The sequence below is a fragment of the Megalops cyprinoides genome, chromosome 2 (genome assembly GCF_013368585.1).
Source record: "Megalops cyprinoides isolate fMegCyp1 chromosome 2, fMegCyp1.pri, whole genome shotgun sequence".
Taxonomy (NCBI): domain Eukaryota; kingdom Metazoa; phylum Chordata; class Actinopteri; order Elopiformes; family Megalopidae; genus Megalops; species Megalops cyprinoides.
This window is the reverse complement of record NC_050584.1, coordinates 22,090,770-22,105,360: the sequence shown is the minus strand read 5'-3', so window position 1 is coordinate 22,105,360 and position 14,591 is coordinate 22,090,770. Positions and strand designations below refer to the sequence as shown.

General features: G+C 43.8%; 1 protein-coding gene across 2 annotated transcripts in view; it reads left to right on the top strand.

The window, feature by feature from the left end:
• The window catches only part of LOC118773776 (ephrin type-B receptor 1), a 189,053-nt gene that overhangs the window by 146,949 nt on the left and 27,513 nt on the right, over positions 1-14,591 (top strand). For both annotated transcript variants that reach the window (XM_036522857.1, XM_036522856.1), the window contains exons 7-9: positions 9,604-9,766; positions 12,688-12,796; positions 13,069-13,133. In XM_036522857.1, coding sequence (XP_036378750.1) covers positions 9,604-9,766; positions 12,688-12,796; positions 13,069-13,133 — 337 coding nt within the window. The remainder of the gene's footprint in view (positions 1-9,603; positions 9,767-12,687; positions 12,797-13,068; positions 13,134-14,591) is intronic.

Below are 14,591 nucleotides of genomic sequence, written 5' to 3'. Positions count from 1 at the left end.
GTGCCAGCTATGTGTGTTTTTTTGGTTTCTTGTTTCGAGAAGACTGACAAAAGGAAGGATTGTTAGGATTCCATTTCAAACCTCCAGATGTGTGAGCTAATGTGCACAAGTCCCACCAGAAGCACGGAGGTTCAGAGGAGAAAAGAGTGGGGGATCACAACATTGCTTTTCTTGTCTTTTTTTTTTTACAGAAATAGCATGCCATTATTTGAAAGTGATACCTGGTGTTTTTTGGCTCACTTCTGAAAGTGAAAATGGGTGGGTTGGCTGTTTTAGAATGCCAACACTGCGTATCCACTCGGATGTCACTCCTGACTGAGGGAACACAGTGCTCATAAATACAGTTATTTACCTGGGCTGCAGCGGTACTGCACCGCTCAACTGGCTCCCCCTCGCCTGATTGGGTGTGTGTCATCACGGGCTCCCGCATCGGGGCTTGTGAGCCCGAAATTGACCCTTTGGGGAAGGAAATGAATGCTCTGGCCTCCAGCATGAGCAGGTTAAAGCTACTCCGAGACGAGCGCTCCTCCCCAGGAACCCGATGCAGATTCACTCCTCCAATGACAGTGACACACTGTCTATGTCAAAAAGCAGGGATTAGAATTGACTTCCTGTCTTCTTTCCTCTTGGTGCGGGTGTGAGGGTCTGAGTGTATGTGGACATGTATGTGGTTGTGTGCGTGTGTGTATAGAGGACATGAGGAAGAGAGGATGTATTCCACTAATCCCAAAACCTGCAATGATCTAGTCTGTGTCCATGAAAGTCGTAATGGACGGCTCCCAGGATATTGACAGTTTGTTGACATCTCCTTCCTCCCAGCCCCTTGTGATGGAGATTTTCCTCAGGAGCTTCCATTATTGGGCTGTGCGTTTGTTTGTTATCTCATAAATTCCTCCCTGCCAGAATCCGCTGGGGATTATTGACACAAAGCATAACTCCTGAACTGTTAACCTAACCTCTTGCACAGACTGGAGACTTAGTAATTGGCAACCCAAGGTGTAAGCAGTGTGGCATATTGCTTTGTGAATTACTGCCTGACTTGAACCAATCAGACTGTGCTTTTCTGTGGAGAGTAAAGCCTATCGATTGATTGGTATCAGTCCCTTGGCAATGAAGCCCTGCTTGTGGTCAGAGTGCTGCATATAGGGCTAAATCTTAGCTGGGGCACTTCATTTGCTCAGTAGCTTTGAGCAAGACACACAGATCAAAGCAATATTATTACACTGTCACATCAAATTGTTTGCTACTTTGCAGACGGCCTTAATGAGGGTTACCCACATAGCATTTGTGCATGGCTCATTTCTTCAGCTGGATAGCAAGCACCTTTCACAAGGGTGTAAAAGCACTGTCCTGCCCTGGATTTGAACCCACAACCTCCAGGTGTCAAACCCCCCCCCGCACAACCACAACTCCACCCTCCACAACAAACCACAAGCCATAAGTCATTATCAAGGGACAGAAATGACCTGCATCTGTGAAAGAGAGAAACTCGCCCTAGAAAAAGATGTCTCACTGGCCACTGTAGCGCATGGCATGCAAGGCCAAACCTTGTCTGGGTTCGCTCCCTTTTGCTCAAAGCAGGCTGCTCTGTGTCCGGAGCGAAATGCCAGGCCCCACGCTGCCCATCTCTGGGGCAGGGGAGAGGGGACAGCAGGGCCGTGATGGGCAGGGGGGATGTCTCAAAATTGCTTATGAATACAGAGATAAGGTCAGCACCATTCGGCAGGGCTCTCTTGTCCCGCAGACAATGGAGCTGCGCCGGATTCCCCAGCGGGCCAGTAAACTGATAATGTCTGCAATTCTTGTCACAATATCCCATTATGTAGGAGTGTTTCTGCCCGTAATACACTCTCCTGCACAAGGAGGTGCGCGCCTTGCCAGGGCCAAGCAAAAACTTACGAGCCGGATAATCTCCTTATTAATCATGTTGGCCTCGTTTTTTTTTTTTTTTTTTTTTTTTGAAAGCAAGGAGCAAACAATTCAGTCCTCTTTTACTGAATTTTATTTGGTGGTGAATATGGTCTATCACAATGACACTCAATTATAAACCAGTTTGTTACTTATTGTTTGTGTGAAATGGTATCTCTGAGCATAGCAGAATTTTTCTGGAGTAAACCCATTTTAAATGTATAGAATTTATAATTTAAAAATGATAAACATTAGTGGCTTGAATGGTTCAAGTAATGCTTTACCTTTCTTTCATTGGATTTATGCTCAGCATATTTTTCAAAGTAGGAGAGAGGGCTGAAACTGCTTATTAAAAGTATCTTACAGTTCGATTACACAGCTGGAAAACTCGTTGGAAAGAATCTCCGGCATATACTGAATTTCGTTTCAAAGCTGGCAAGAAACAATGGATGCTACAAGGGGCCTGAAATAATCGCTTCCTCTGTACTTCTCTGTCTCTACCCGCCGAAAGTTCACCCCCTTTGTCCTTCACGCCCCCAGACAGGAGATACAGAGGAAATGGCTAAGTGGCACTGCGTATATCGTCTGTCACATTTGCCAGAGAGCAGAGACCAGAGAGTGCTCGGAAAGTTCACAGATCCACTCGTTCTGACCTCCTGTGGGCTCCCGGCTTCTCCCGGGTCCTCCCATATTTGCTGATGAAAGTGGAGCTGCTGGTGGTTGCAGAGGGTCAGAGGAGGAGGTAAAGGGCAGTTCAGCTGGGCAGTCCTGCCATGCAGAGATAAGCACGGCCGGACTGGAGGTGGGGGGGGGGGGGGGGGGTATGCCCCGTGTAAAATGGAATCCGCACTCTACGCCAGGTCACCGCCAATAACAAGTCACTCTCACCGGAATATTGTCATTTGCGGCAAGGGTAGGACCAGATTAACGCTATTCAAAAACAAGGCTGTGTCTCATTTTTCTCTCTCCTTTTTTATTTTATTTACTTTTCCCCAAACTCCCAGGACAGAGGAAATAACTCGCTGGGGAAAGGTCAGAGCCTCCATTAGCCATGGAGAAGCCGGGCCTTCGCCGCTGTGTCTGTTTACCGCTTCTTGGTGGGTGAACAACGGGCTGGCGGCCGCGGTCCACGTGCCTGCCCTTTATTGTAGCGGGGTGCACGGGAGAGGTGGGCGACATGCGGAGAAGGGCATTTCAATTTAAAACAAACAGCACAGGGTGGGTTATTAATGCATCAAAGACAATGCAGAGGCTGGAGCAGCCTTTATCACTCTGTCCCCCCCCCGACTCCCTCCCAACATTCGCTCGTGCTGTTTCTAAAGCACTAACATTGGCCTTCAACACAGGCACTGCACTGCAGTCTTATCAGCAAGACCTGTGAGCAATGTTGCAGCACAAAATAATCAGGCCCCTTTCTCTGCTGAACCTGTTCCTGCCTGGAAAATACCAAAGAAATGCCAGGTTCATTTGTGTTTTTTTGTTTTTTTCATCTCTTGATTTCGATTCCTGTTGTACCTGGACATGTTTCGGGTGTTTTTCCACCTTGCGCCAATGTTTGCCTGTGCCTCTTACCTCACCCTGCCCCGCGCTCCGACTCGGGGCTGCCAAAGAATGAGCAAACATTGCAAGAAAAAGCCTGAGCCTCTGTGTTTTTTCTAAGAAACGCAGACAATAAAGAGTGAAAAGGCAAGGGCGAAAGGGAGCAAGCGATCCCAAAGACGAGATTTGCGTGCCTCATCCACTCAGTGAGTGATGAAAATATCCCTCCTTTTCTGTTCTTTGTGGGCGCAGTGGGACTACCATTTTTTTTTTTTTTTCCCGAGGCCACTTTGATCTGGCGTCAACATGAGATTTTACTAATTGCTCGCACGCAAGTGAGCCTCCCTCTCATGTTTGTCTTATCTGAGCCCCCATCACGATTTTGTGTAATAAAAGAGCCAGCTCGCCAAAATGGGGCCAGGATCGACTCTGTGGAGTCATGCATTTTTGTGAAATGCGAGGTGTCATCTGAAATTTATTTCCCGCATGAGGAAGGACGTATCGAGCGAAGAAAAGTGGAGCTTTAGCATCGTAGCATGGAGCCTCAGGCACGCGCCCAATGGATAACTGACAAAGAAGGCAATGACAATAGATAATTAGTGCAAGACAAATATGGGCAGGGATGTTTTGGGTTGAGTGCTGAGGTAATGGAAGGACAGATATTAATGTACTTAGGGAAATTATGCTCTTTGAAATGGAAATCGGAAGACTATTTCAATATTTGTTTCCACGATCTGTAAATAATAAAGACGGACCGTTTCCATCACCTGTCTGCTCAGATATTAAAATTGGAACACGTCAGGCTTTGAATTCATGCCGCAGGTTGCCTGTGGGTGCTTGCAAGCCTTGTCTCATAAAAAGCAGCCTTTTCTTTTTATGATGTGCCTATTGAAGTGCCAGTGTCCAGTCTTTGGACATTTGGACAAAGGAGGACTTTGGGCTTAATAGCACCAAAATACGACCCCAGCACTGTGTGTGGAGAAAAAGCTCCAGGTCTGCCTATTGTGTTTTATTCGTGAATAGGAGACCCAGAGACAGAAGGTGGTGCTGTGGGTGGTGATGTGCCCTAGCTCTGGGATGCTGCATAGAAAGAGGGGGAATAGTCATTACTAGGGATGTAACGATACCAAAAACTAACGGTACGATAATACCACAATAAAAGGACCAAGATATGATATTTATTGCGATATTAAAAAACGAAGAAAAATGATGAATTGAAAAATGTCCTTTATTAAATAATAAATCAGCATTTTTTATTCATGTAAAATTTGTTTGTCCTTTTAACTTAAAGTGCTTCTTCTTTCTTTCTTTAAGAAAATAAAATAAAAGTAGCCAGCCATGACCTAAGCATGTGCAAAAATTGGCATGAATTGTCTTTGGCAATGAATGATTGAACTATGTATGTACAATTCAGTGTGCGGCTCCTGCCAAATCTCTCAGGGGGGCAATTGTTGCGATGATGGCTAAAGTGACCCACTGGGTAAATTAACAGCTAGCTAACTAGACATTGTCACATTGCATTGTGCAAATTAGTCAGCTAGCTAACTTGACATTGTCACGTTGCAAACAAAGCGTTAGCTACTTCGCAGCCTGCTAGTGAAGCCTTCCACTCATACCAGCTCCGCGAAAATGCCCAGTTATACGACCCTTGTAGATACTTGGTTGATGTTTAAATTTGGTCTGGGTGGTCCTAATTCTTTAGTCGCCAGTTTATCCTGATTACTACGATGACTGAACGGTATTTCTCTCAATGACATGATCGAGTTGCTCTGAGTTGAGGTAACATTAGTCATGCTGACCTTGAATGTAACAAGATCGCTGGCTGCCCCGGTGATCTCTATACCAGGTTACATATGACGAAAGCACGTTAGTGCAAGCCCACCCGGAACCCATACAGATTGCACTGCAGTGCCTGCAGTTCGAAAAAAATTGCCTTAACATGAGAGTCTATCAGAGTGATCAGGGCAATTTTCAACTAGACTGAAATCGCCTGAAAGGGTCGGTTCTCTACAGAGCACGACTTGACACTGATTGGACTTTGATATTCAGAGGTAGGACAAACTGTCTATAACAGTCACAGCTAGCCTAACACTGTGGTAAAATGTGTTAGAAAAATTTCCTCCCTTCCCCCCTTTGGTAGTGCATCACCCGACCGCCCTAAGGAAAAAAACGCAAAACAACAAAAAACCTGGTACAACTGCAAAACAAAAACAATACAATTTTCAACAAGGAGAGACAGTAGAATGCAGCTATACTAGCAAAATAATCATGTAATATCCTAAATTTCATCACAGTCCCACGATGGTATCGAGATATTTTTTTATCGATATTCATTAAAAAAATATATCGATATTCGATATATTGTTACATCCCTAGTCATTACTGTCTTCTCTGGAGACATTCTCCTAGTCCTTGGCACCAGGTCACACAAGTCTGTGTGTGTGTATGTGTTGGGGGCATGGGGCAGGAGGGGGGCATTGAGAGGTATCTAAAGCATACCAGGGAAATTTATAGAGCTTTATGCATGGTCACCTGCAGCGTGAGATTTAGTGGGTGGGGAAGCACTGATCAGCCACCTGCCAAGGCATAAGGACCACATAAGGACCATAGAACTGATCACATCTGAGAGGCTACTCTGTTCTTCTTGGAAAGCCCGCAATTGGCCAGTTGCCAACTGTCATGGCTTCTCCTCCATCCAGAAATGAGAAGGGTGAGATCTGTTAATACTAGTTTAAGATTGAACCCCCTTGAATTTTCACTTCTTCCCTCCTCCTACCAGTTACGTCAGTTCTCAGCCCCTGGTAGAAGAACTGAGAATAATAGTAGCCAGCCCCTCTGGCTACTATTATTATTATTATTATTATTATTGTTATCATTACATTGCATTACCTTACATTACTGTAATGTAATGCATTTAACAGACACTCTTATCCAGAGTGAATTACATCAGCTACAGTTTTTAAATTGTTATCCATTTATACAGCTGGATATTTTATTGAGGCAACTCTGGATTAAGTACCTTGCCCACGGGTACAGCAGCAGTGCCCTGGCAGGAAATCGAACCAGCAACCTTTCAGTTACAAGTCCTGCCCATAACCACTATGCTACACTGCCAATTATTATTATTATTATTATTATTATTATATACTGCCTTGTTGAAGCTTGAAAGCAGCATCCTTGGTACCATCAGTGTTCCTAGTGCAGGTCCCAGAACTGATGAGTTAGCAGCTTCCTCTGTGATGATCTATCAGCTCTTACCAGTGGTTTTCTTCACAGGGTGTGCATGTAGAAACCTCTGTAGCCTTTTAAAAGGAGACCACGAGGACCATTTTTTATTTAAAATGTGGTTGCTTGGTCAAGACATCTCAGTGGTTACATCACTCATGTCTGCTGTGTTTGCAGGGTGGTATAGGTGTAAGCTTGTTGCAGAACAGACCCTCTGGTAGGTAGCCATCTCTTGGGCCAACGGTATGCCTGATAGCAGAGCAGTCGACTAGCAGAGCAGAGAGGATAGCAGAGTTTTCTGGTATTATCTAGAGTGGGGGGTCTTAGCTATAAAAGAGCATAAGTCACCACTGTTTTGTGTGTTGAGTTTATCAGCCTCTTTTTTCTTGAACTGTGGGTGGACCATCATGGTGGGTCCTGTCAAGTTATAAAGATACGCACTCTGTAACACTTCGGGGTATTTGCCCTTCCTTGTGGTACCTATGTACGTGCACATTGAGATAATCATTTACTGTTTTCAATAAACCACGCTTGATTGGAACCTGTCTGAACTCAGAGATATCTGGGGCATCTGGCTTCGTTTTGCATAAGAGTGGGGGAACCACAGTCGCTTGCCACGTTAGCTTTGGCTGCGGTGGCTGTTTTACCACTGACATGCTGGAAAAAGGAAGAGAGAAAGAACAGACAAAGAGATAAGTGGCCACCTAATGGCTGGTCCTGTGTACTGTAAATGCAAAGTGTTCTGAAAGAAGGGCTGTGTGATTCTGATGTGTGAAGTTGGAGATAGTTGGGATGCTCAGCTTATGTTTCTGTGAGGTGATGTTTCTTTGTCAGCAGTCAAAATAATGGATTTTTTCCACATGTAGATTGCAATGCATGAGTTAATTTTATGATGAATATTTCCTTCATCTGTTCAAAGCTGTTATTTTAGAAATCTATAAATCGAATCGTTTTCTCAGGGAAGTGGAAGGTAACATTCTCTCTCTCTCTCTGTCTCTCTCTCTCGCTCTCTCTCACTTTATCTCTCTGTCTCTCCCTTTCACGCTTTTTAAAATAATGTGCTATATCGTACATAATAATAATGATAAAAATGATAATAATGTACATACTAAGTTGTATGTAAATTACAAAGAAACTGAAGAAAAACTGACAGTCCAAAAAAAAGGAGAAATAAGGAGAGAAATCAGTTGATGTGGAAGGAACGTGAGAGAGAACAGTTGTGGATGCATGTTTCATGTACAGTAATAGCTGAAAAAAGGTGAGATACTCAAAGGACATGATAGAAGAGTGATAAAGTGTTCTCTCTTTCCATATTGTTTTACATTTATATATTTTTTCCCCCTTCATCACAGCCAACCGTACGGACCACATCTATAAATATCTGTCACTTGAGTAGTCACTTTGTATTAAGCTGGAAGATATAGCCTGTGACATTGACATACTGTACAGATACTGGAGTCATTCTTACTGGGCTATCAGCTGCCTCCAGCACTGGGTGTTAGTGATGCTTGATTTTCTTCCTGTCATATTCAGCCTGTGTTGTCAGGATATGGCAGGGGTAACTGATTGTAAGCTCCCAGCATGCCTTGCATTGAGAAGTGACTTCCATTTCTGCCCACAGCTGAGGCTGAAGAGGCCATTCCTTTTGATTTAAAGACACACACACACACACACACACACACACACACACACACACACACACACACACACACACAACGTCATGAACAGACTCACATATGCACACACTCAGTTATACACTCATACAGTCTCATACAGTTTGTGAGATTTGCGTTCAAATAAAGGGAAAGGAAGATTTCACAGAATGATGAACAGATGATCAGGGATTGTATTGTAAACCTAATTACTGAACACAAAGGAACTGGAGCAATTATCAGCAGTGTGCATGTGAATGATCCCACTGTTTCTTTCAGCATATGCCAATTATTTTACCAATTAATGATGTGTTGATTGGACCTGAAGGCAAAGCATTCAATCTACAGTCTGAAAGCAAATAGTTTGCCCAACCTTTGGAGAGGCTCTGATGCTTTTGACATTTTCCGTTTAAGTCTCATTAGAAAAAGCCCTGGCAAGGCACATTTCTCTGATTTGATGTTGTTTATGTTTCATTACGTGTGTAGTTCCAACCCTTTTTTACACTTTACAGTAACAGCCTAAAAGCATGTCTGTTGCTTTATATACAGTTAATCAAAATTCTCTGAATAAATTAGTCTTAGTCTTCGTAATTAGTGTCTGAAGCACTTCAGACACTGCAAAATCAAGGACAATCGACTCATGCTATCTTCTATGCTAATTAGCCACAGCCTTAAAGCTGTTCTGAGAGACACAGGAACCTGCTTGCGCAGCCGACATTTCAGGCACACAAAGTGAAATTAGGGACACCTGGCCTCTATCTCCCCTCCTTCTTCCTGCCTTAATAGAATACGTTTGAAGCGGCAAAGCATCTGCACTCCCCTTGGAAACCATCTTGGGAAATCTTTTCAGATTTTACGCCGGTGTGTGGGACGTAACAGTTTACTTTGGTGAGTCGTCTCACATGGAGCCAAGGATGGTAGAACTGAGCGTAGTGGTTCCCTGTCAGAAGAATGGATTAAAGATCCAGCATCAGAGTCCATCTACAGTACTGTGCCCTCAAGTAATCTAAGACATCTGGCACTGTAAAGCACTCTTAATCCAGTAAATCCTCAAAAGCACATCCTAAGGATATGATCATTTTGACATTGCTATGATCAGGCTGACTGACATCATGGTTTGTCACAGTGATGACGTGAGGTTGTTGCTGTTTCAGGTGAGAAAGTGTTACAACATACAAAGTTACAACACACCCATCTGATGATTGATCACCTGTCTCTCTGCTTCCCCCCCTTCCTCTTCCTCTCTTCCTCTTTTCCTCCTTATCTTTCTGTCTTTCAGGACCACACAGAGTTTAATTCGTCCATCGTGAGGAGTCAGACCAACACGGCACGCCTAGACGGTCTGAGACCTGGCACCGTGTACGTGGTGCAGGTCCGCGCCAGGACTGTAGCCGGCTTCGGGAAATACAGTGGCAAGATGTGCTTCCAGACTCTGACAGATGGTGAGCACGCGTGAGCCAGGAGACATGTGATGGGGGGACGGGGGGGGGGGCGGGGGGGGGACGGGGGGGGGGCATGAGGAGAAGGTGGGGGGTGCAGGCGTGTTGTTTGGGGGGGGCCACGAATAATGAAAACTGACGCTGTGCTTGATGCACAATGCTTGGCTAATTGGCTTTCACCGAGCCCTTATGTGGCCCAAGAGCTATCCCAGCATTCTTTGCAGTGATTACTGGTTAATGTGATTAATTATCAGCCACCGGGGCTGGGATTGTTACTGCATGTTTCAACACCTGCTACACGGTCATCGCTTATGACAGCGCATTTGATGAGTTCCTCTTCTTGTTGTTTTTTTTTTTTATCTGCAGTGTATTCCCATGTGCTTGTGTAGCACTTCGCATCACATGTGCTCCTGTGTGTTTCTCGTTTTATCTGATTCAGCCAGCATTATATGATTACTCAGGAAAGGACTATCATGTGCAATATTCTGTACAACTTTAAACACTTTGTTCCTGATCAGGCAGACTTTTAAGTCAAATAATACAACGCTCCCAACACTGCAGTCATTTTTTTCCTCACTGTTTTAAAGAAAGTTCTTGTCATTTTTTTCTTCAGAGGGACGTTTTCATGAGCACGTTTAGGCAAGAACACAGTATTCTTTTTAACAAAACGCATGTTCAGTTTCCAGCTGAAGTATCCCAGACAGGCTGGTGGAGATTGGAAGTCTTGTCTGGTTGCGAGCACAATGATGAGGCCATTTGGGGATTGCATTAGAGTTCAGAACCGTGCAGTAGGACACGGTGGTTGGTCAATGTAAGAGAGATGTGCTGTCTTGCAGAAATAGCGGAAAAATCCCATAGTGCATTAATCTAATTTAATGGGATTTTTTTTTGCATGGTGCAGAGAGGTTGCTGGGCTGGTGTGCATGCCTTCCCTCACCTCTACTTCATTAAATGGTAACAGCGATGGGACCTGGCGGGATGCTTCCTTGGCAACATTGGGTCAGGGGGACCCAGGGCTGACCAGAATGAAGACATTCAGTTGGCATTTAATCGCTGTCCGGATCGAAGAAGGATTGCCTGAACTGCTAGTTGTCATGGCAATGTTAGCTATAGCCCTCCTTGGGCCAGCAGTGGATGTTTTGACATATCTTGTACTCCCTCTATTTAACACAAGTGGGTTTTGGCAATGCTAAATGCTTTAACCGGTGGAAAACCGGTTCTCAATTCATTAACAAGAAAGTGCTAAGGCCCCATTTGCTGCTGGTGAAACAGATGGGCAGATGTAATGGCATGACTCGGGTTATCATTTGAAGTCCGTGCAGAGTCCGTCCTCTGAGCTCCATTTCCTCTTTGGTTTCACCCTCACCCCCATCCACTGCAAGGAGATTTCCTGTCAAAACTCATCTGTCCTGATGTAGCCACCTGCTCTTAATTAGAGTGAATTTGAACCTGGACTGAAAACGGATAGGGGGGTCATCACCTGTGACAGTGAAATTTTGGAATGTTATTATTAGCTCCCCTGGCCTCTTGTCCCATGCTCCTCTGAAACAATGCCGCAGATGTAGGTGTGTGAAGGTGATGATGACAATGATGACGATTATGGGGGTGACAGAGACAATGATGACATGATGGCCACCTCTCCCTTAGCAAGGGAACATATGGACGGGATCCAGCGCTCGTCCATCTGGTGGAACAAGCTCCATGTATGCAGTGGTGTCGATGGGCACAGTAGCTGGTGCTGTGCTGAAACATGGCCACGCTTACGAACAGCAGTTATGGGAGGAGCACGATTTTCAGTCGGCATCTGCCCTGTTTTCACCTGATAACCACCCCCTCCATTCCCAGACAGCTCCCTCTTCCCCTCCTGTCTTCAGTGTATTTAAACTCCGTGTAGTGAAGAATTTAATGGGGAGTGAGGTGTTCTGCCTTCCCATAATGCACCTCTCTTAAATATCCAGTGAGAGAGGTGGGTAGAAGTATGGGAAGCTTGTTTTAGGTGTAGCATAGGTGCCAAAGGAGTTTATAAATACTATTTTTCCAGACATTGTTTTAAAGAGAGTATGAAAATAGCTCAGAATTTATTCATTTTGCTTTGGGTATAAATATAAACTTTTATACATAGTTTTCAAAAAGAGCTGGCTTTAATTATCTCAAAACTTATCCACTGTCCTTTTTCCATTTGATAACTTTGCTATTGATCCTCACTAAGCCAGTAGTGTTTAAAGTCTTTTCTGAAAGTTCTGCTGCATGGGAAATGGGAAGATGAGAGATATTTCCTGTTCCCAGTGTTATTAATTAATGGAAATATTGCCGGTTGCTCATGTAAAGCCTGGAGATTTGATTTGCATCCTCGTGCTTCAAAATGGCTGAGTCGTCAGCTTCATGAAAGTTTCATACTCAAACATAAAAGTGTTAAAATAATAGCTGTTTCAGTGCTCAGCAGATTGCCTGTACTAACAGTGTCAGAAAGCTACTCTATTCTCAAAGTGCATTCAGTTCAAACCTCAAAAAAAGACAGACAATGGAGAATAAAAAAAAACAATTCGCTTGTCATACATTCTACTGTTTGATTTAAAATAAAAAATAAACAGGGTTTTATTTACCCGATTTTTTGAAGATAATTTAAAGGTGGTCTTCATAGTTCACAGACTGTATGATGGTTAGTAACTACCAGAAATTATTTCCCTAATGTGAGCTGAGTCATTTTTCCACACATGTTAAATTACAAGGCAGGGCTTTTGAAAACAATTTCATTGCCACCCAGTTTTTCTAAATTACAGCTCTAGTCACCAGAGCTCCCTCTCCCTCCCTCTCTCTCCCTTTTGCCTCATTTTTACTTTGTCTTGCTTCTGTGTTTATTTTTCTCCTCTACTCTCCCCTTCATCTCTTCCCTATTCTCCTCCTCTCTCGTCTCTTTGCCATAGATGACTACAAGTCAGAGCTGAGAGAACAGCTACCCCTGATTGCCGGCTCAGCAGCAGCTGGTGTGGTCTTCATCGTGTCCCTGGTGGCCATTTCCATTGTCTGCAGCAGGTACCTGGTCCATCACCCAGCTGAAACATCATATATCACGCTTTGAGCACACGCTAATTCACCACACTTTAACATGCCTCAATATACCGAGCTCAGCCAATACCCCATCCCAGCCTTCTCTCATCCAACCTACCTATGCAGACAACCTATGCAAAATACCAAGGCTTATCATCTGCAACCAGTTTGGATAAAATTGATGTGTACAGTTGCAGTCAAGCTCTGTTTTTTGTGACAGTGGGATTTTGTGTGTCTCTCTGGCTTTGCTGTTGTAGGAAGAGAGCATACATAAAGGAAACTGTGTACAGTGACAAACTGCAGCACTACAGCACCGGCCGAGGTGAGTCCGACCGACCCCACACCCCTCCACCACTGCACATTCACAGTGTGGCTTCACTTTCAGCTTTACACCACAGCTCCCTCAATGAGCAGGCCCTTCCGACAACACCCGTACCCTCCTCACCCCAGTAGAAACCAGAGCTGTCATCTTGGTTATGTGGTCATGTTCGAAAATGATGTTTATTAACACATTTCAAATCCCTAACAATGAAACGCAAGTAGGAATTCCCTCCACTAACTGATGGCTGGGAAGCAACTTTGGTCCTGTTATAGGAAGAAGAGATATGGGCAGGCAATCAAAATTCTCGGTAATCCTGCTATAACAGGGCAAAGGGCCTCCCTCCCTCATTTGGTGCGATTTCACAATGAATCCAGCACATAAATCCATTCTGTTCCAGATCATAGAAGTGGTACTGTGTGGATGCAGTGCACAGTAAATGAACCCAGCTGTTTTTCCAATATTAGCTCAAATGTGAAAAATTATATCATCTCAGATGAGCATTGTCATGGGCATCTTTAACCATTTTGTTCATTTTGCCTGTGTAATAAAAACAAAATGTAGCAGTTTTTTTCACAAAAACAAAAAATAAAAACAGTTCTAATTACCAACAAGCAGTGAGATTAGAAACAGGGAGATTTTGTTCTCTCTTATTCTGAACTAATTACTCTTTAAAATTAGTCTGTGTTAGACATTGTTCTCCATCATCTGAATAACAAGCATACGAAAAAAGAAAAATTCACTGGTACTGAGATGTCACAATTGTCAAAACCGGTTCTTTTGTAAAAACTGCATCATCTATGTTGCCGTTTGTTATAATGAAAACTCATGGCACACTGGCATATTCAGCTTGGCATTGTGGGGCTCCACATGCGTTATTCAGGCAGACATTCAGATCAAATCATACGCAGTAATATCCCAAAGAGGGAGAGGGATAAAAGGAGAGAACGCAGACTATAAATGTTCAACGGGTCCTGCTCATTAAAATATCTTTCCCTCCGCTGAGCGGTGTGGCTGTTTGAGATTCTAATTTCAGAAACTACAGTACGAGAGCAGCGAACTAAGTTGTCGTTGGCCTTCTCAGTCTCTATCAGCTGACCTGTTTTCAGATATGTGGTAAATTCCTAAAGAAAACAGCTGGTTCCACTGTACTTCATCTCTCCTTCGCAGGGCCTGGTGACCCCAAAAAATTCTTCATTTGTATGACAAGTGGTAATTAGGATGTTTATTTCACACTAAGATAGAGAAAAATACTGCTCTGAAGCACACAACATGACACTGACTTCAAAAGATATTATGTATGCAACAGTAATAGTATGTATGAGTTATTGAAAATTGGAAGGAGAGCGTAAATTTTTCTGGTCCATGTCTCTGCCTTTAGTTCCCTTTATGACAAGCTTGTCTTGAAAATGCAAAGCCAAGGCTAATTTCCCCTCATTCATAATTTATGATGTCTTACTG